This window comes from Aptenodytes forsteri, unplaced genomic scaffold (genome assembly GCF_000699145.1).
Source record: "Aptenodytes forsteri isolate BGI_AS27 unplaced genomic scaffold, ASM69914v1 Scaffold309, whole genome shotgun sequence".
NCBI classification, from domain to species: Eukaryota; Metazoa; Chordata; class Aves; order Sphenisciformes; family Spheniscidae; genus Aptenodytes; species Aptenodytes forsteri.
In genome coordinates, this window is record NW_008795857.1 from 5,946,184 (window position 1) to 5,968,618 (window position 22,435).

General features: G+C 41.1%; 2 protein-coding genes across 2 annotated transcripts in view; one reads left to right on the forward strand and one right to left on the reverse strand.

Annotated features, from left to right (window-relative positions):
• Positions 1–6,499, forward strand: part of STRN (striatin) — a 56,453-nt gene extending 49,954 nt beyond the window's left edge. Inside the window, exons 17-19 of the mRNA XM_019473247.1 lie at positions 709–816; positions 2,163–2,249; positions 2,336–6,499. Coding sequence (XP_019328792.1) covers positions 709–816; positions 2,163–2,249; positions 2,336–2,505 — 365 coding nt within the window. The 3' untranslated portion in view covers positions 2,506–6,499. The remainder of the gene's footprint in view (positions 1–708; positions 817–2,162; positions 2,250–2,335) is intronic.
• Positions 6,500–17,286: 10,787 nt separating this feature from the next.
• VIT (vitrin) overlaps positions 17,287–22,435 on the reverse strand; it is a 42,197-nt gene continuing 37,048 nt past the window's right edge. Inside the window, exons 14-18 of the mRNA XM_009283793.1 lie at positions 21,716–21,863; positions 21,411–21,514; positions 20,677–20,903; positions 18,073–18,586; positions 17,287–17,465 (exon numbers count right to left, since the gene is read on the reverse strand). Of these exons, the coding sequence (XP_009282068.1) occupies positions 17,287–17,465; positions 18,073–18,586; positions 20,677–20,903; positions 21,411–21,514; positions 21,716–21,863 (1,172 nt within the window). The remainder of the gene's footprint in view (positions 17,466–18,072; positions 18,587–20,676; positions 20,904–21,410; positions 21,515–21,715; positions 21,864–22,435) is intronic.

The window sequence follows — 22,435 nt, forward strand, 5'->3', positions numbered from 1 at the left end:
ATGTTCTGTGGAGTGGCTATTTGTGTTTTTGTGGTAATCTATGCCTCTTAAGACCACTCTTGCACTAGTCTGTGCATCACAGCAATGCTTAGATTTCTAATCAAAAAAAATCCTATACACTTTTTTGTGTGTGTGTATAAATATGATATTTCAAGATTCTTGAGGGCTAGGAAAATAGGTCTCCTATGAATAGTTTATCATTCTTTTCTTCAATAAGAATTTTAATCTATGTATATCAAATAATAGTAGGTGGGTTTTGCTCTGTAAGGTTGAGGGCACAGGATCCTGTTTGCTTGGAAACATACTGCCTGCAACATTAACTTTCCTGTACTGTCTGTATGTTATGAAGAAAGTTTGGCTTGACCAGAGAAGGAATGTGGAGGTGGGGAAGTGCAAAAAAGATATTTTCACTCAGTTTTTGGCTTCACATTCTTGCCTGATGTGCCCATCTAAAACTGTGGCCAAAAGTTGGACCTTATTTGTTTGTATTCACACTCATACATGTGGTTTATGTATGCCTCTGTGTGTGTGTAATTTGGAAAGTATTTTAGAGTAAACCACATTACATAAGGTGCTAGTTGAGAGTTTCCATTATAGAAAGGTAAGAATTATTTTGCAGATGAGATTGATTACATGTCTATTTCTTAGTAGCAATCTTTCAAGAACTTAGCAATTTACATGTATTGATATGTGTGGGTTTTTTCTTAGCAGTCAGTTCCTCCTGTCAGATAAACAGAGTCATCAGCCATCCAACTCTTCCAATTAGTATCACTGCTCATGAAGACAGACACATCAAATTCTACGACAACAATACAGGTATGCATCTTTTCAGCAGGTCCTAGTCATAGTGGTTGTATAACATAAAACATAAACAGAATTTCATTATGATTAATAGTATTCACATAAATGCTGAGGGATGTTAAGAATTGTATATCCTCTGAAACAGAAATCTCTCATCACCAGTAGAGCCCAAAGATTGCCAGCCCAGTTAAAACTTCATTGGCACAGTGATAAGGAACCTCTGCATCATTCTCTGTCCGTTCTTTTAAAATGCCTTACGTACGGAGGTTATAAATATTTAACATAAAAGGAAGCTTTTTTTTAAAATGTTCACGTGCTTATGTTCATGTTTCTTCTATTGTGTTGTCACATTATTTTGATCTGAGGGCAGGAAGCTCTGGCACTCCTTTAGTGCCTCCAAGACCTCTGCCTGATGGCTTGGAGGTAGAAGTTCCCTTGTAGGCATCGTTCTCAATTTGATCCACTGTATTTCTCCAAATCTCTCGCTTCTGCAGAAACAGCTGGACAGCTTATAATACTTTTTCTAATTTGTAGTGAGAGTGGCACTGAGATGTGTAATTATAAATCTCTTTGGTTTTAAAGGACTTTTTGATAGGAATGGTAGTATTAATCTGGTATTCTGACTGTGAATCTTGATAATCTCCAGTTTGTGACTTCTCTGCTTCCAGGTCACACTGTCTTAAAAGTTAAATTGAGATCTCTCAATATTCTTGTTAAGTTTGTTATTCCCCAGATGTATGTTAAATAAGAGGTGAAAGGACCCAATGGAAGCTGAGGAAAAAGCTGAAAATAGCTGATTTGTTTGATGACATAGTTCTGTAATAAACAGTAGAGGAAACAGCTGCTCTTTTTTTTTTTTGTTTTATTATCTTCTGCAAGAAAAACCCCCACATTTGACTCATGATTTCTTTTTTTTTAACATGAAATCATTATTGTAATTATAATAAGCTGAAATAGAACATTAATTCCCTCTGAGTTAACTAAAATTATCTCATATTCTTATGTAGTTTATATTCATTGCTTTTTAGTATACTCAGCGCCTGTCCTCCTTCCTAGTCAAGATCTTATTCCTGAACTTGCTTAATTCACTTAAGGGGCAGATATTTAAAATGCACGGTGATTGCAGCTTCACGGTGGTTTTGCACACATAAAACAAAGGTCTAACAAAGTTGGTGATATTGGTACTGTGGCTCTCCTGAGACTCTAAACGTTAAAAGAATGACTTCTTGCGTAATTTTAATGATTCAGTCATGGGACAAGATTTTGTATTTATAATATGAGCTGTGGTAGGGTTTAAGCAGTGAATACAGAAAACAAAGTGAATTGCAGAAAATAACCTAAATAAATCTTTTCTTTCAAAGGAAAACTGATTCACTCCATGGTAGCTCACTTAGATGCAGTTACAAGTTTAGCTGTTGATCCTAATGGCTTGTATTTGATGTCTGGCAGTAAGTACATTCAGATTTCATTTTCTTTTTCTCATGATGGTGGCAAACATGAGAATTATAAAGAAAACTGTTTCCCCTTTCTTTAGGTCATGACTGTTCGATTCGCTTGTGGAATCTTGAAAGCAAGACCTGCATCCAAGAATTTACTGCTCATCGCAAAAAATTTGATGAGTCCATTCATGATGTGGCATTCCACCCCTCCAAATGTTATATTGCCAGTGCAGGAGCAGATGCCCTGGCTAAAGTGTTTGTATGACAGAGTGCTTCCCTTTCAACTCTAGCTCTGTACATATTCAACCAGCTGCACAAAAGAGAAGAGGAGGGTATGAGTCTTCTTATCCTGCCCTATAATTCAGAGAATGTTTGTAAGTGTTTAGTTTTGCAGGGTGCTGTTTTCTAAATTGACGTTTGTTCTGGTTTCTGTGAGCTCAGCTGGTGCTGAGAGCTTGGAAACTCTCAGTTTCAAATAGTTAAAAAACAAAAGAAATGCTTTTATTTCAGAGGGTGTGAATTTTCGTCCAGGCAGGCCTTGGGTGAAACTAGGTCTATGTAGTCTCTATTAATAAAATGGAGTACTGGAAAGAAGGGGTCTAATTGCATCAGGGAGTAGGAAAAGAGGGAAACTGCCTAGGATGCTTCTCTTTGAGGAATTGTAATGTACTTATAAATCACCTGGAAAAAAGTGTCAGTTCGCATGCTCATTACTGTGTCATGTGAGAGGCACTTAGTCATCCCTTTGGTATTAATAAAGTAGAGCTTGTTCAGAGAGCAGTAGCAGATAGTTAATCTCAGCCACCTGGCTGCTAGCCTAAGATAAATGCAGTTAAAGGAAAGCAAATTACTAACATAAATTAAAATGCGGTAAAATTTTTTGTTACATCTTCTGTGTTATACAGTAAATATTTAGTTTGCAAAAAAAATTTATATAATTTTTTAAATACTGTATTAGTGTGTGGCTAGAAGCTGAGCCTTTAGTCTAGTCCCAATTAACAACAGACTGAAGCAGTCTGTATATACTGTAGTAGCAGATTAACTTATTCAGATTTATAATGCTGTTTATTCTTGGAGATCTGGCACAAGAAATTATCACAAAGCTTTCCAAAGAAGCTGTCCTACAATTTAACTATCAAACGTTCATCTCCTCTTTCGGTTCCTGCTAAAAAGGGTATCATTCTGGGCATTAAGGATAACAGTGAAATACTTATTTTGAAGATTAAACCTATACCTGATGCTTTGTATGAGTCCTGCTAGTGCAATAGGTGGGAACTATACAAAGTTCCATCAGTTCCAGAGATTCTGCTACTTCTAGAGGTATTTCCCAACTTCACCATTTGTTGAACTTTTAAACTTACCCGCTTCACTGGGTGTATCGTGCCGTTGATTAGGTTACCCGAAGAACGAGTGCTTCTTGTAATTACTCAACAGATGTGCTTTGTTTATCTGTTCAGAGCTTCTCTGATGATTTGAATGACAAGTAACTTTTAATCCTATCTTTTAGTCTTTTTACCCCTTCTTAAAGGAAGGTGAGTGGATTCTTTTCTATTATATGTCATCATCAGAGTTATTACTGCTCATAAGCCCGAAGTTGGTGTTTTCCTCTAATGGGAATGGAAGGCAGAATTTCTGCTGGAGATGATTTCTGGTGCTCATGCAAGTAGGAAAGAACCCAGCGCAACTCTTCCACATACCAGCCTGAGGTTAAGACTGGAAACTGATAAATAAATCTTTACCTTTAAACTGACACTTTTTAAAAAGGAATCATTGAAAGATATCAACATAGGGTTTGACTGTGTTGTTTTTAGAGTGGCATTTGGGGATGGGACCACATTTGAAGCTGATCTCAGACTTTACATCAACTATATTATTTAGAATAAAAGGCTGACCTGTGCTGTTTGAGCCTGCAACACATTATATTTACGGCTAAAATATCCTGGAATACCTTTTATTGCTCAGAATATTCAGATATGTCACTTCATGATATTGATATGCAATATATTTCCATAGATAAGATTAGAACTTTGACCGTGAAACAGATGACTACAATAGTAATTCAGATTATTTAGTTTTTATAAAGTGTTTTGGTTATGATGGAAGGGGGGAAACTTGGCTGCAAAACTGAGCATTCAACTTTGTGAGTTCTGTGTACTTGACTCATGGTCTTTCAGTGTCATTATTTTATTTCTTTTTGAAGAGGAAATGACAAAGATTTATTTGAAAAATTCTAAAAGTTATGTATATTATATATGTGTATATATATTGTAAACATGTATTAAATGTGTCTAGTAAGGGAAGACTCCATGGGTGCATTTTAATGTTTTAGTATTAAGAGTTCTCTTGAGTTTGTGTATACAAAGGATAATGGTGTGAGTATGAAATGAATGTTGTGCTTTTGCTTACACAATACAATATGTAGTTACAGTTGTTTAAATTGCTGTACATAGAACTAATAGGCTGGCATGCTTGTTTTTAAAGACTGTCATTCTGATTACAATTGGAATGTAAGAAGTGGCTGTTCAAATGTGAATTGAAAGATGTTTCCTTCTCACTATTGAGCTCTTGCTCTAACTGAAAAGTGATTTTTTTTTTTTTAAAAGCTGGCAATAGCTAGAGGATGAGGTGCCTTTAAAAAACAAAACAAATGTAGCCTTACAAAGAGGTTGTGGAGTATATATATTTTTTTGCTGGTCTTCATAATTGATGTCAATGTCTTTTACTGTACTTGCTCACATACTTGTAGGACTGCAGGGTATTGTGCATGAGCCTGTCAGATCTTCTGAACATCATCATAGGAGTTAGGGATGAAAAAATTATTTAGGTTATCTAGTCCATCTGCTTGCTAAAGCAGGGTTGTAGACTTGTGCATTTTAATATTGTCTTGGCCAGTGAGGTTTTATATATGTTCTAAACAATTAGGCTTCCTTTAGAAGATTATTTCAATGGTTGCGTCTCACTGACAGGAGGATTTACATGATGGTTAGCAGTTCTTTTTTGTAACTTCATGCCAGTATTCCAAGCCATGTTTTGTGCCATTTTACACATTCCTCATCTTTGTAATTTGGAACCTGCATGCACGCGCTGGTTCTAGCTGTATATTTCCATTCCTTTCCACTTTCTTCAAACTGTTTTTTAGTCTGCTCTTTTTACACAACTTTTTCTTGTTTTCAGCTTTTTAGCTCAGTTCTCCATATCTTGGTGCCCACAACACCATTCCACATGCATGATTTGTTGGACTTAGTCTGAAGGTCACCTGTTAAGTGTGGGTTTTGTTTGTTTGGTATTTTCCTCTGTAACAACATGCTTTTGTGTAGGAAGACCAAACTTCTGGTCTTCTGGTTAGTGTCTCAGAAACCCAAATCATATTTCTTTATTTCTGACAACTGTTTTAAATAACTTTGAGCGTTGCTGCTTCTCAAGTTTCTTCTTCGCTTTCAGTATGTTGTTATGATTCTTTTGCAGCTAGATACTTAATTCCTGTTTCATGATTATTCTGGGTTTTGTAAGCTTTGAACTTCTGATCTCTGCGGGCACTAAATTATTTTTATTTTTTCCCTTTTATGTGCAGTTCTACCTGGTTCAATGTAATTGGTAACTTTCATTAATGTGTTACATACATCTGTTGAAAATGTAAACAAAACCGGACCTAAGGCTTATTCTTGCAAAAAAGCATTTTTGTGCAACATCAGTACATGGCATTTTACCATTACTATTTTTCCCATATCTAATTTACATGGTACATTTTTTAATGGTTAACTCATATAATCTTTCGTGTATGTTAGCCTGTGCTACTGATTTTGAGTTTACTAACTAATTTAATGGGAGAATTTTCAGTCCTTCCGTATGTTGAAAATTGGTCCACTAGTTTTAAATACTCTCATTTTTATTTCTAATTTGCTTCACTGTGCTGTTTGCTTTCACATATTTGATTCAGTTACCAAAACACTTGCACAAAATGATTTCGAGTAGCCTGGAAGAAGCTCTAGATATAATTATGTTGTGGAAAACATTTTCTTCACTCTTACAAAATCCTAATGTCTGCATTTATTTTTGTGCCTCACAGAGAAAACTTTTGACATACCAAGTAAAAGATTTTATTACTTGTAAGAAAATCACACGATGAATATTTTGGGATCTTTATTTTGATAAAATATGTTCTTTAGCAAGAAGTCTGTACAACTATATGCAACATACTGTAGGTTATTTTTTAGGCCGTATGTTTTCAAATAATGTTACATTAAAGCAGTCCCATATGTAATATGTTTGGGTAAGTGTGTGATGTTCACCATACAGTTTTGTGATTAGGTCATACAACACCATTTTGCAGTTGTGAATTTAAAGTAACCAGAAACTTGTCCTTTTGAGTGAATGTGTAAGAGATAAAGGACTTAAACCACCTTTTTCAGTACACCTGTTTGATCACAGATATGTCCCCTTTCCCCATGTTTCAACAATGTAATTTGGGGGAGCAGCAATTTTCCATAAACTGGTGTGTCATTTGAGTAGTGTTTGATTGGCAGAAGTGTTAGTCCATCCCAAAGGAAACAAAAAACTAAAAAGCGGGCATAACCATCAGATAAGCAAGTTTTGGGTTTTTTTAATGCTTCTCAGGACGTGTATTTGGAAGCATTTGCAGGCTGTGGTTTGGCAGTGTCTTTGCAGACTGTCCTAGGGAGCCTACTTGACACCTGTGTGAAACACCTAGTAAACCTAGTACAACCTAGTAACGTGGGTTGAGGTAAGGAAGAAAATGCAGCCATTGTGGCTGTCCCTGTGCCTGTACGGCAAGAGGCTGTAGCAGTGTTCTCCTTGGAGCCCTCTTTGCTGAAGCATCAGGCTTGCAGTCTAACACGAGTAATTTCTGCAGCGTGGGAGTATCTTCAAATGCGATCATTTGTATTTTTACTTTGAAGATCTGTAGGTAGCGGTCATTTGGATTGTGTGCTGAACAGCGAGGGAAGCAGGGAGACCATTTGCTGAACTCTGTAGGGGATAGATAGTAGGTTAAATGGCCAGAACCAACGTGCCCTCGGTGTGACTGGTGTCATCTTGGGAGAATTGGGCTGGGGCGCAGTGCGGAGTTTAGCCTGATGGCATCACAAAGGAAAACATTAAAAGGTTAGAGTAGCAAGTTTAGCGAGGCTTTCCCATAATGATTCTTCAGATTTATTCATTTGTCCATTGGCTGCAGGTTATATGAAGGATAAAATCTAGTATATATCCAGATTCCAAATTATGAACTCTTGTGTCAAAGTAAAAGGTGGAGATTGCTCAAATTTCAAAACTAAGTCACTTTAGATGAGGAGGTGGCAGGAGATTTGTAATAGCTTATTATTTAAATTCCAAGAACAGAACTTCCTCTTCTGTTAACATAGTCTTCATGTTGGGGACCCAGTTATGCAAAGATAAGTTCCTCAGACACGGTAGTGGGACTACTCTTTTGCTGCCGGATAAACAATTATTTAAAAACAAAATTGCAGGACTAAGACTTTGTCTCATGATATCCGTTAGTAAAGATTTGTAATAGCTTATTATTTAAATTCCAAGAACAGAACTTCCTCTTCTGTTAACATAGTCTTCATGTTGGGGACCCAGTTATGCAAAGATAAGTTCCTCAGACACGGTAGTGGGACTACTCTTTTGCTGCCGGATAAACAATTATTTAAAAACAAAATTGCAGGACTAAGACTTTGTCTCATGATATCCGTTAGTATTGAACCAAAGCCACAAAATTTGGGAAGCAGAATAGAATTTTAGGCTTGTTTCTCATTTTTCTTTCCTTTTCTTTTCTTCAGACATAATCTACATATTTAAGGTATATTACATACAGTGTCATCTGTATGACTCACTTCACATTAAATATCCCATTCTGTAAAAAAAAAATACTCCTTCAGTACTTTCTCATACAAACGAGATGTGAATGGGACCGGTGGTTCCAGCTAATTGTGACTCACTTAGCAGATATGTCTTTCAGCTTTCTGATGGGTGAGCTGATAAGATTAATGGAAAAAACTGTGAAAACATGCTGCTGCTTGTAATATAGCATTTAAAAACACTCTGAAGTTTGTGAATGTTTAGTGGAAATTGTTTTGTACTACGCTGTTAAGAATGAAGAAATCAGAATATGATAGTAAACCATTTACATATGGTAAATTGGTTTGTATAAGATGTTGCAATCTTTGACACAGTAGTTTGAGTTTTCTTGGGCATCTGCTGTTGGTGAGCATCGTTGGGATGCTCAGCGTAGCTGTTAGTATTCAGTGACAGAGAGAAGGCAAAGACTTCCCTGAAAAAACTACTCAGATGTTTCAGGAAGCTCTCTTTTTCCGTAAGGACGTGAAGGCATTGGGAATATTTTGTCTAAATCTGATAATGCATTCAGCTGAAGAGGGTTACAATAGGTGAACAGTCTTGACTCTTTCATCATCCGTGTCTTTAAGCTTAGAGACGAACACCATTACTGAAACGAATGGCCTGTAAACTGCTAGTCAAAACCCCCGCAGTGCTTCTGCTCAGCAGCAGAGAAACTGATGGAAAACACAGTGTTAACCCATCCAGTTATATAGGGGGTGTTTTACAAGAAATAACCCATATTGTAAAAGATAGTATTACATACAGCAAAGCAAATGAACAAACACCTGGGAAGTGGGGGGGCGGACTAGGATGATGTTTGTGTAAATAGTCCTTGCTCGGGCAAGTGCTCTTGTTCAGCTGGTGGGACTAATCCCAGGAGGGAGGATGGTGGGAAGTAAGACCTTCAAAATGATGTCTCTGCCTGTGCTAATGAACATACCTGTTGTGCACGTTATCTATCCTTTTGATATCTGATTTTTACCTTCTCACCTAAATCCTCCTTTAGGTTATATTTTCTTAGAATCTTAAAATCCCATCTGCAGTGGACTCTCATTGCAGGGTAAATTTCATAAAGAACTATTGATTTTCTCTTAGAGTGTTTTTTGAAGGGGGGTGGGGTGGGGTGGGGTGTCAGCTTCAGCCCTACCCCTCCCACCACCAAAAGGCTGATTTGTACCTCCTTATTCCCAGTTAATTTAATCCTACTGAATTATCTCTTACCCCACCTGCTGACTTAATTTTGCTGCTCTATAGTCAGTTGTGAAAACTTATGAAGTGCTGTATCATTTAAGATGTTTTGGAGAATCTGAATTCCACTACAGAAGGTGTAAATCCAGTTGAATAGTAGAAGCTGTGGGTCTCAACTGGTTCATTGTCAGGAGAGATTTGTTTCTGGATAACAAAATCCAAACTATGGCTGAACTAAAAAGGCATTTAATAATAATATATGCTTTTTAGCCCAACTTTCTTCCTGACTGAGTCTGGGTTGTGGTATTGTGTGTTAAACTAGTTTTGCCCTGCTCATGCTGCCAAGCCATGTTGTGATCCTGGGAGATCACACCCCCATTTAAACCGTGCCTGCACGTGTGTTTTTTAAGCTGGTCAAAGCCTTGTGTTGACGCGGTCCTCAAGCCCAGTCTACTTGCATTTCCTCAGTTTGCATTGCAGGCTCCCAAAATTACTTCCTTGCCATTTCAAGGAATCCTTGGTCCTCTCACCAGCGTATTAGACTGAGACGTTGAGGAAAGATTTATGCAGCTGGATTGGTACTATTCTGAAAGGGAAGGAATAACTTGTTGCCAAGCCAAATATTTTCTTTTTTTTTTGATTACTTACTAAAAGCAGCCAAAACCATTGTATAAGGGATAAATGATGGACTTCAAGCTAATATTTTTCCATTAAGAATTTATTTTTTTATTCTTCCTGTCATCAAGGTAGTGCTTTTTGAATGTAGCTTGTTTTCAGACGTATGGCTCCTAGAATTGTTTCCTTGCAGCCAGACATTTACAAACATGCATAGGTTTTGAAAACTGTCTCATATGTGTTAGCACTTTTTCTGGAAATGCAAACCGAGCATGTTAGCTAATAATTTCTTGTACCTTTATAGCCCAAGCAGACTGAAAAGTGGTCTTGTGCTATGTTTTCCTTGAATCATGCAGCTGAAAAAAGTCGTAGAAGAAAATCCGTGATGAGAAGACTATTGTTGCTGTAAGATTTTCTGTTGACATTTGTCAGCATATCAACTACCTGCATTGTATTTCGTATAAGTATCTTCAACTGGTTTCTTTTAAAAGAAACTGTCAGGTTAAAAAAAAAAAAAAATTCCAGACAAATTTCTTTGCCTTGTGGACCGTAGTTTGGATTTGTTTTATTGTTGTTTATATTAATATACTTTTTTTTCCTCTCTACAAGAATAGCTATTGAACTTAGAGTTACCTGACAGTTCTCTTTCGGAGAAGATACCACAGGTGATAACCACTTAAATGTTAGCGATTACAGTTTCTCCTCTTCTGTTTTGGGTCACTTCCATGACAGATAGTTGATATGAAAAGGCTACTGTGACTGATATATAAACAGCTAAAGGAAATTAAGACTCCCCTTCAGAATTATGCTGAGGTTATGATTTTGCACGCCAGTTTTGAATGACTACTTTGAAACAATGTTGGGCTTCAAGCGTCTTGCAAAGTGGTGGGTCCAAATGAGAAATACATACTTGTTGAGTAATAGTCTGCTTGTCAGTTTGTGTATGGCTCAGTACAAGGCTGTGTCAGAATTTCGGTACCACCAAATTACCTTGTTTAAATGCTACTGTTGTACAAAAGTGAATGTTAATTTAAGTGAGAAATTCTGTTTTCTAACTTGTGAAGGAAATAGTTTTCTTGGGAGTAAGGATCCATAAATTTCATGTATTTCGTGATTGCGGAAAGGCTTCTTAATCATGGGACATGAGAAAAGTGAAAAAGTGATTCGTTCTCCAAAGATTTGATAAGCATTTATTATAAAAAGTATAAATTTTTGCTTTAAATGAAAATGCTTCTTCAAACACTTTAATATTAAACTTCCTACTAAAATTCAATATTTTAAAATCCTGGATGAAAATCTAAAATGGCAAAGATAGAAAAAATGGCAAAGATAGAAAATTCAGAGGGAGATTATTTTGAAATATGCCAGTATATTTTTGAGCTTCTCAACTGCAGCCCTGAATTTTCTCTTTTTCACTGCAATTCCTATTTTGTGAAACTTCTTGCATAGGTTATATTTAAAGCTATATTCACTTGCCTGAATAAGTCAAGTAAATATTTTGTCATTAAAATTATATAGATCTGCTTATGTTAGTGTGCCGTTTAAAATGAGACCACATTGAGGTAACCATGCAGGTATTTGTATTGGTATGACAGTAGTGAAGTGGGGTAGCTGTATACTGTACCCGCATTCTGTGCTGAGCAAAATCACATGGACTTCCAGAAATAAGCAATGGTTTTTAAGAGCAGCTTTATTTAATGTTACAGCGGCAAGTAAGTGTCATTTGTACCATATAATTATGTAAATTGGGTGCTAATAAATACTATTTTTCAACATTTTGTATTGTGTTCATAATTCTGCGGTTTATCACAAGATGTGTGTACTAGGAGGGGGAAGTGCACTCAGACTAGGACAAGCAGACATGCGTCTGGAGGGCCATGAGGTAACTTCATGCAAACTTCCTTTTGAACTGTGCAAAGCGTTACCGTTCACAGTAGCGTCTCAGTTCTTCTGTTCTCCGTATGTCTTGGTTTTGTACTGCTTTGCCACCTTGGCACTGTTGGCACCCTACGTCTTTCCGGGCACTCGGGCACACAGTCCCCAGCACCTTCACGGGGTGAATGGACATGCGGAGTGGGTACGGTGCCGTTGTGCAGGAGCTGGTCTTATCAGCGGTGCGTTGATCGCAGCGAGGCACGGTGCGCTTCCTGGGGAGAACATTCATCTAACATAAAAATAAGCGCACGGTTCTGCCCTTGGGGAGAGGAGAGGATGAGGGAGAGCAAACCACACATCACAGATGGTAGTCGCGTTGCTACGGGAAGATGCTCAGAACGGCACTGTTGAGGGGGTGGTATGGGAACCTACACAGAACTGAGCAGAACAACTTGTTAGCGAGTCCACCGTTTGGTTTTGTTTTTTTCCTGAGCTTGTAGGTGGGATAAGTGAAGTTCTCATCTCCTCTCCACGGTAGGTAAAATAAGCCTTCTGATTGAGTCCTACTCATCTTCCTTCCTCACAGGAAAGGAGGAATTGCTTTATGAAATGACAATACAGTTGCATTCGCCCCAGTGTTCTTCCTCCAGGGAGGGTCAGTAGAAGACTCCTGAAGTAGGGAGAAAGAAGATTTCACAAGCAATATAGGAGTGACCTTGCCACATGGGAGGCCTTCCTAACATCCTTATGGGTTTGCCTATGAACAAGACGTGTCCCCGTAATGATTTGGGTGTGAGCAAAGTGAGCATATTCTCTTTGGCCATGTGGTGAAACTTTTAACTACCGTTTCTCTTTGTGCTTAAAAAGAAGTCATTTCTATGAGGGAGTGTTGGAGTTCTTGAGCTGCATTATCAGTTTTTATTAGAAATCAGAGGCAGGGTTAAACTGGTGTTAAGGAAAATAACACTTGCTTCTCTTGCTGTTCAGTATGACTGACAGCTGATTGTGAGTGATGTAGCTGATGCAGTGCTAAAACCTGCGATACCCCCCCAGTTGAAGTTTTTAACAAGGAAAAAAAAGGACTACTTTGAGGAATTTGAGGCACTCGGCTATATAGATGTACACTTGCAATGTTTTCAATATGTAGGTGATTTAGCAAATGTAGATGGCCTGTCTAAGACTTCTCAAACTGAGATGGGAATGGAAAGAAAAGGGACCAAGTTGTTTCCATAATGTTGCTGATGGGCAGAGAAAGATAACTAGAAGAATGATAGAGTGACTTTGTTCAACCATGAAGTAATTTAAGGTATATATACCACAGAAGACTGACAGTGTTTGGTGTCTAGGTAATATTTCTGGTATTTACTGCTTGCTTTGACTTGTAAAGTAGATAACGTGGATAATTTTCTGTGGAGTTTACAGGTAGGGTGTTAAATCCACTAAGGACATTTAGATTGGGTTGGTCTTGCCTGGATGCTTAACCCCAGACTTTTTCCTGGTTACTGGAACGGTTCCCCTCGTGTGCTGGAGAGCCATGGGGGGAGGAACGTGAGGAGGAAGGGGAAACTCGTCTGCCTGCCTGTCAGGAAAGCAAAATTCAGCAGCTGCTGTGAGGAAACCCTCCTCTCGCTGAACCAGCGAAGTGGCAGCAGCTGAGGAGCAAGAGGGCGTACGCAGCAGGCGATGCCTTCTGTGCAGGGTGGCAGTGACAGCAGAGGTGCTGAGTGTCCCACCTCTGGACCAGCAAGGTAAGATAGTGCTGGGAAACAGGGGTTTGAGGTACCTCTCTCTGAAGAGATGGTTGAACTTTGACTTGAACTTTGGTTGTTCACCCAGAATGTGAGTAGCTAATGCTGGAGTTAGAGGCAAGAGGTGCTGTCATAGAGCTCCCCCATGGCTTTCAGGGCATGGACGTTGGTATTTATTTCCAGGTGGGTGTTCTGCACTGTGATTGCTGAGCAGTAATAAGCCACCGGCCCAACTCCTGAGTGCAAAGATGCTTATTTCCTAGGAAGAGGGTGATCAGACAACCCCCTTTTGGCTATGTATCCAGTGGTCAGGCATCTGAAACTAAGCGGCCCAGTATCAAGCGTCTGGACATCTAGATCTTCTTTGATTCAGCCCTGCATCTAGAAAGTGTATAGAGACCGTGTTAATTTTTTTTCAGCTTCCAAAAGAAGTCTAGTTCCAAATAAGATGTGATCTTGCAGTCTTGGGAAAGTACATATGATTTTGATGCCTTTCAGCCATTAGGCTCTGCTTCAATGGCTGATTCCTCTGATAGGTAATTTGGTGCTTGTTCCTCTGCTAGCTCACTTTCAGGCTTTTTTTCAGCTGAGCATGTAAAAAGATGACATTGAAGCACCTGGGGCTTTACCAACCTTGCTGGGTCTTCCGTAATCTGGTAAGAACCTCATCTGCGTTTCAGAAACTAAAATAGCATGGACCATATTTGGTGTTTATTTTTTAACCACATACGAGATGACATGTAGTGCATATGCCTTTGGGACAATTTTATTGCAAAAGATATAGCAACTTGCATTGATAAGCTCAAAATAGCTTGTATATGTTACAGAAGGAGTTCTGCTGCTTTCTTCAAACAAATACACCCCCTTGAACGTTTATGAAGATTTATACGTAAGTTATCTTGTTTTTTAATAAAACACTACTTAGAGACTTTAGTAGATGGCAAGTATCTTGATTGCTATGAAGGGTAAAGGTTAAGAGGAGTGTGTTGTGTGCTGATCCACTCACTTGCTTTTGTTAATGGAAGGGTGTATTCTTACAAGTTCTGAGGCTTACGCTTAAGTTTACAGTGTTTATGAATAGGACATCTAAGTTTAGATGAGTCGGATTAAACATTAAACCACTTTCACACTTTGCGATCCAACAATTTCAAGGTCATCCCGAGAAGTTAATAAAAATGCACATTGGCAAGCGAGCGCCATAGTTGTTCTGTAAACTTAAGATAAACCATTTAAACAACAACAAACCCCGAAGTGCCCTTTATAAATGCTTGACACAGAAGATAGCTGTGCAACTTCCCTGTGAAAGAGCATTTGAAAGCTCACTGTCATTGCTTGAAGTTTAAGCTTTTGGAAGAAATTAAAATGCATATCCTAAAGAACACATGTGGCTCTAACTGTTCCTAATGTCCCGGCCGTCTGTGCTGTGCTTTCAGCAGAGCACAAGCTAAACACTGGGGAGTCTCTGCAGAGTACCAGTCTTCTGTGCCGCAAGAGTACGGCCAGTATGGAAAACAATGTGCGGTGGTAAGCTGTTGGATTAAAAATTCAGCCACAATATTAAGAGTAGCTAAAAGTTAAGACTTGGGACTTTTTCTCAGCTAGCCCCAACTTAAACCCCAAGCAAACAGGTTTTCAGACAATAAATCTGGTGTCTGAAGTCCCTAGTAAATTCAGTTTGTGTTTGAGATTTGTCCAGCCCATGTAATGTCCCTTGTTGACAGAGAAAGATGCTTTCAGCAGAACGGTAGCGAGGGAGGTGGGTCAGGAGATGGGGGGTACCAGGGGTTGCTCTGCTTCTACTTAACTCTCTATCCTTAATCTTTACTTTTTTCAAGCCAAGAGGCTATTGCTGTGGAAGTGCAGCAGCACAGATTAGTGTTAAAAACTCTGCATACAAATATATTTTATGTCTTTGTTTTGCTTTTTTTGGAAGCTGGCAGTGCCTTGCGTCTTCTGTCTGGGTAGCATTATTGTATTGATGATGTTCAGTTAAAGCTGGAACTGAATGTTTCTTCTAAGAGGAAGATCTGAACCTTCCCTGTGTAAAACGACTGTTTCATCCGGGATTGGTTTTGATAACCTTGAGAAGACCCTAGCCTGGCTTCTGTTACCACACCAGGGACATCATGCAGAATCTGCTGTTCTCATTAGTTTGCATTGTGCTTACTTCATTGGTAATTTTTGAGCTACTTCAGTCACATTTCCAAACGTAATGATTTAAAAGATTGTCTCCCTTATGGCAATTTACTTCAATTAATGTTTTTATGTGAATAATAAACATCCTGGGTCATGGTTATTTATTAAAACTATAAAGGCTATTAAAAGTCTGGTTTGTGAGTAAGATGTGAAATTTGAGTTTTAATTTCTTGCTGTTAGTTCTGTAAGCCTGACACGGTGTGGCTTTGATTGCCGTAAGGTGCATGAACACGCACGTTTTTATTGGCTCTGAAACTCCATCCCTTTCCTTCGATAACTTTGCTTAATGAACATGTTTTCTTAAATTATACTGGATGGAAACATAACCAGCAACTGCTGCTTCCTAATGAAAGTGTAGTTCTTTTGACCTTCTTAACATGTCACTCCTCCCCTACTGACCAGTGATATGGCTAGTTCACTTAAGAAACAACAGCATGTTTTGAATAATCCAGGGCTGTAGTAGGTTCATTTTGAAATCAATCCATAAAACAAAGTCAATCCCAAATTTGGGAGAGGGTGTCCGTAAATGCTCGAAAAACTGCTTTTCCCAGTATAATACAGAACTTCAGGTAATTCCATCTTAAATCCTGTCAATGGCTCTTGCATAGCTCTCCTCACACTAGAGACTGCTGTAAGCTGTTCTGAGCTGTGGTTTAATGATAGAGTGGTGGGTCTCAAACGCTTTTCCGATCGCAAGCAACTTAAACCCACAATTTTCTCAAAGAGTCTCCTCTGTCCCGGCAGCTCTCCTGTGGTCCTGCAGGCCTTGAGCCGCGCAAGAGCGGAGCAAGTGAGCTAAGGGGACAAGACACTTCTCAAAATCAAGTATTAATGCAGTGCTGTAGGAGACTAGATTCCAGTTCCTGCGTGTTGGCTGCTTTGTGGATTTGGGGCTTTACTGGGGTTGGCAAACGGTTGTAGGGTCCCACAGCTTGACTCTTTCCTCTCGCTTGCTTTCCAAGTCTCTGGGTTTGGATGAATCTCAATGCTTGAGTTTACACTAGCTGAAGCTTAACTTGCTGGCAAGACAGCTGTACGAGAGAGACTGCCTGCTTTTAAGATGGTACTCAAATTTGAGTCGTGTCCGCCCCCCCCCCCCCCCAAAATCCTGACCTGGGTGCTGACTGACAGGCAGTACCACATGGAGGTGCTTCTGCCATAGCAGCTAAGCAGCGTGGCTGCTCCCTGAAGGCACCTGGCCATTTCAGGAAGCAGGTGGTACATTTGAAGGAGCTTGTGTGTGCCCAAAGGTGGGAATCAGACAAGCTGGGCCTCTCTGCTGGAAGCAGCTTTTCAAACAGGTCCAGTTATTTCCTCCATGTTTACTGCCTCTTTTACTATCCATCCAAATCAGAGTTTCTGAAGCCTGCAAGGGGAAAAAAAAAAAAATCAACAATCTACACAGAGCGTTATCATGCATAGGGACAGAGCTGCAATCAACCTTGCTGACTGGAAAGTGCCAGATTAAAACACCTCCAGTATTTCTTGAACTGAGGTCTGGCAATACTCCTGTGGCACTTGGTGTGCCTTCAGCATGGCGCCTGAGGGTTCTGCCTTCCTCGAGTCCATCAGTTCCGTGGCTGGGAATTAAATTCTGTGCAAATGTTTTGGATGAGCTGATTAACAAAGCGGTAGAGGTTGTCAAATTCATCCACGAAGAAGGAATGCTCCTTATCAGGGTCCGTTGCGATGGCTTCCAGTTCATCTTGGGCTGCCCAAGCAACTCCGATGGAGTAAGCTATAACTCCTGGAAAGAAACCCAGAGTTTAGAACAAGCATAAAAGTTGTCATTGCTTAAATTTGATTTAAGACCAATACTGCAAACGTAGTTGCCAGGCCACAAAAATGTGGGCAGTGAGTTGCAATGCTCTCTCTCTCTCTCTGTATAAAAATGGCATTTTCAAATTGGAGGAAACGCCTAGTTTGTGCTTTGGAAGTACCTTTTGCCAACAGCAAAAAAGTTTAAACAATAGTAAAGCTCTAGCTCTGGGTCTGAACAACAGGTTCTTGCTCCAATGCAAATGTCTTACAATTGTGTTGGAAGATGTATGATTATCCTGACTGGAAAGCCAAAGGAGGCTTCATGTGTTACTACGACAGTAGAAATGCCCTGAGATCTCCTATGCGTAGCTGCATTTTGCTAGATTTATGTGAATTTTTTTTTTGGAAGGTCCTCATTCAGATTTTAAATAGACACTAGTCTTGCTTGGAGCTCGATGAGACCCCAGGGTTAGGTGCTACTCTTCCTTCCTGAAGTTCCATCCAGTGCCTTCAAATCGTAGCAAACTGCATTTCTCTGACCTGGATAAATGCTGAGGCACGTAGGAAGAGCAGCTGACAATAGAAGAGCTTACCGTTTTGGTGAGCTGCCATGGCCGGCACTCTGACATCATCATAAGACCTGCCATCTGTAATGAGAATCATGATCTTTCTTTTGTTGGGTTTGGATTTGCTGAACAGCTGCTCTGAGGCATAGCTGATGGCTGCTCCCGTGCTGGTCCCACCACTCCAGTAACTGATCCTTTTAATAGCACTCAACACGTCCTGCTTCGTGCTGTACTTGTCAAAGCTGAACTCAAGCCTTTGCTCATAGGTATACTGAACAGCTCCGATGCGGGTGTCGGTGTCTGAAATCTCGAACTCTTTGCTGATGTTGGCTACAAACTGGAGGACCGTGCGGAAGTTGCCGGTGCCGACGCTGCTGGAGCCGTCGATTACAAAACCGACGTCAGCTGAATTGAGGCACGTCTTGCTGCAAACCAGCCGATCAGTGTCGCAGACCCGCTTCACCAAGGGCTGGACCACCTTGTGTAGGCTGAACCAGCTGGGCACGTTGATGGAATAGAAACCGTTTGTCCTGCACACTGCCTGCAAGGCAACACAAGGACGAATGCAATGGAAGTTCAGTCCACCTGTTTCAGCTGGGGTATGTAGCTAAACTGTAAATATAGACTCCTGGAAAGAGCAATGCTGGAGTCTGAAGCGGCCTCTCCGCCAGTCACCATCTGCTTCCCTGGGAAATGATGTCAATGTAACATCACAGATACTCGTGTAACGAGCCGGTTTTTCCTGCCTTTTTTTAAAAAGCTGTGGGAGGGAGCTGATATTATAGTAGTGAAAGAAATGTAATAAGCAAGTTTGCCACCCGTCAAGCTTCTTTAGATAAGTTTTATATTGTTTGCAGAGAAAGCATCCAAATCACAGAGCTGCTGTTAGCGTGGCTCCAGTGGGCATTATGGTAACCTGTGTGTTTGCCAGGTGGCAACTTCAGCTCCCATCGTTCAGGGCAACAAGGAAAGTTTTGCCTACTGACAAACCTTACCACCTTGAACTGAAACCTGAGACTGAAGTTGGGTTATCTGTGGCTCATACCCTTCTAAGCAGAAAAAAACCCAGGCAATTTTGGTGAAAATGCAAAAAGCCCATAAAGATTCCCTGTTGTGCTGGCTCTGCCAAATAGTGAAAAACCCCAAACGTTAATTTTTATAACGGAATACGTGTAGGGAGCAGATCCGTGGGAGGCTTCTATAGGGTTAGTGGGGGTCAGGTGAGTGTGGGTAGGAAGTAGGGATGCACAGAAGAGGGAGTGGGAGCAGCCAAATGTGGGAGGGGGAGTGGTGGGGACAGGCTGGTTCAAATTGTCCTTGGCTTTAGTGCCTTTTAAATGCTAATGCCTCAGGTCTCTGGGTAAGAATATTTTGTTAAGCCGGGCTTTATCTATCAACTTTGTGTGTGTGTGTGTGTGTGAGTGTTTTAAAAAACTGAAAACTTTGTGTGTGTGTGAGTGTTTTAAAAAACTGAGGCACTGTTTTCTTGGTGCCTGGTCTTGACTTGCATAAAGCCTAACAGCTCCAAGGGAGTCACAGTTCCCACCAGTCTGGGCTCCTCACTGTGTCCTGCTCTCGTTTGCTCTTACTGTCTTGCTGCTATTTTAGTGTTACGATGCAGCGGTGTCAAGTCACCGTTCCCTCTTTACGTTCCTATTCTGAGCCCACTCTACTCCCACTTCTGCCGTGTCCCCGGCAGGTTTGTAGAGACTCACTGTAGCTTTGCCCTTTTAAAACATTAAAGGCAAATGAGACTACAATCCAATGAAACGCTGACCGGAGACAGCGCAGCTCTCTGGAGCAGCTCTGAAACTCATGGGAGATTATTTCACAGCAGAGTGACACGGCTCAGATGGGAATCTGTTTTCTGAAAATACCAGATAACTCAGCCCTGCTCCCTGAGCCCAGCCTCGTCTGGCACTTGGTAGATACCTCCTGCCGTAACTCGGTGCCAGCTTGCCCTGAAGCACTGCTGAGCAGGCAGCTACCAGTAGTGCCAAATACAAATCGTTCAAGGCTTGCGTCCTCTTTTTGCTGCACATGGCAGGGATTTACTCTTTTTCCAAGAGCTACCATGAAGTCCATAGCAGCAGAAACAAATAACAGAAAAAAAACCTGCATCAGATCAACAGTGGAAACAAAATGTTTCAGTTACCCAGTATAGCTAAACAACTGGGATATGCCTGTGTTGGGAGTGTCCCAATATTTGCATGTATGGGACCTGTTTGTAAATGCAACACTGACATTAGGTTGACAGGGCTCCTCAGCCGTTGCCAAGTGGGAGATGCACAGCGGGAGCCTCGTGGAAAGCTCAGGCTGCAATTGTGCTTTGTCATGCTACTGTATATTTGGAAAACCTCGTCTCAGTACGACTGCAAGTTTGTGCCGATGTCTAGTCAGTAAAAAGCCATTTGCTCCATGGTGCACCTCAAACCAGAACTTTACTGACTTCATCCCCTTTCTGACTTCAGCATTGCTTACTGGCTCTTCGTACAGGAGACCTCGAGACAGTATAAGCAGGACAAGAAATAACCGTAAGTGGTAAGAAGGAAAGGGAAATGCCCTGAATGAAACCGCTTGGAAAATGTAGTCAGAGCCAAGCTCCCGGCCAGAGCCCAGCCCAGTAAGTACCTTGTCCACAAAGTTTGGTTCCATAACGTTCTGCTTCTCACTTTCAGCAGCTGCTTCAATAGTGACAAAGAAAATGTTGATCCCTGATTCTCTGGCCAGCCTGGAGGCCTCCTCTACTCGGTCGGTCGGCCACCCGTCCACCATCACTACAACCACATTGGGTGCTCCACCTCGGTTTCCATTAGCATCCGAAAAGAAGTTTTTGTTAACAAATGAAAGTGCCTTCCCTGGAAAAAAAGAGGAGATGAGGATGAGTTACAGCTCTGGAAGCACTCTGCCTGATAATATCTCATGAATCAGAGGGCTGATTCAAGTGTTGGAGCCCTGCCATGAGCTGGGGAAAGCGGTTTCTGTGGCTGTGCGAGCAGGAGGGAAGGTCGGTGCTGTTGGTGCCAGTGCCTCCTGAGCTCTCCTGCGCTGAACCCCATCTGCCCCCTCCCTGTGCCCCAGAGGGGCTGGGAGTGACAAGCTGGGTTAGCAAGGATCCCCGACGCGTCAGTGTGACCTGCCCACAAGGAGAAAGGTAAATCCTGTCCACTTGTGACGGATTCGCAGCGCCCTGGACCAATGCAGGCAGGTCACGGTGGGAGTGGTACCCCCTCACCAGCCCTGCCCTAGCGCTGAGCACTGTTCGGTCATAGCCTCCGTACCCGGTAAGGAGGTGTGGGCTCGCTACAGCCCAGGCTCTGGACCCTTCCCTGAGCTGGGGATATGCAAGCAGCCCCATCACCTACCAATGTTGGAAAGTCCACCTTTCTGTGGGATCTTCTCAATGGCATTTCTTAGGTCCTTGGAGTTGGTATAAGTTTTTAAGTTAAATTCTGTGGAAGGGTCATCACTAAAAGAAGAAATGAGAGCAATTGTCAGTTTCTTGCTTCACATGCAACAATACAAAAGCTGTAGGACTCCTCTGTGCTACTCGGCTCCTGAGTGCAAGCTGGAGTGAGACCTTTAGCACGCGTCAGCTGCAGAGCTACAGCTGCCAGAGTGTGCAGTCGTGCCCTGTGGCAATGGGAGTAGCTGCATGACAAGCTCTTACCCGTACTGAACGATGCCCATCAGAGGACCAGTGCTGCTGATGCCAAGGGCTTGAGCCATGTTACCGAGGAACTGCTTCTGGAGCTGAAAGCGGCGTTTACCGATGCTCCAGCTCCCATCCATCAAGAAGGACAAATCAACCTTGCAATCTGAGGAGACATACAGAAACACGGGAAATATTTTTGGTCCTTTCTGATAGCTGTGCTTCTCGTGAGGAGCAAAGGCCTAAAAAGTCTGCATCCAGTGACTTGTCCTGCTGCGCAAGCTCAACCAAAAAGGGGCAAAGGACATCGTGGGGTATCTTCAAGTCGCTGCTGATGGCAATCCTGGCAACTCTGCGCTTCCGAATGAGAATCGTTCGGCAGCTTCATTCTGGGCTGGAGCTAACATCGGGGATGATGATTTCGCTTGGTGTGTTCAGACTGAGTGGGGGCTTTTTTTGCATGTAGCTGTAGGCTTGTACCTGTGTGTGCAGCAGCAGCAGTGTGCTGTTGTTTGTTGTCTCTCTGGGCTGAAAGCGATAGTCTAGAAAAGCTACGCCTGCACCCAAACTCTTCCCTCTAATTACACAGATGAACCTCATCTTTGTGCTTCTGCGAATGCTGTCGTCTTCACTGCCAGCCTGCTTTTAAGTCTCTGCAAGTTAGTGGTAAAACATTCATCGGTTGGGCTGCGACCAGGAGTGGGATCAAAGTTTGGCTTAACTAGAGTGCTAATTAAC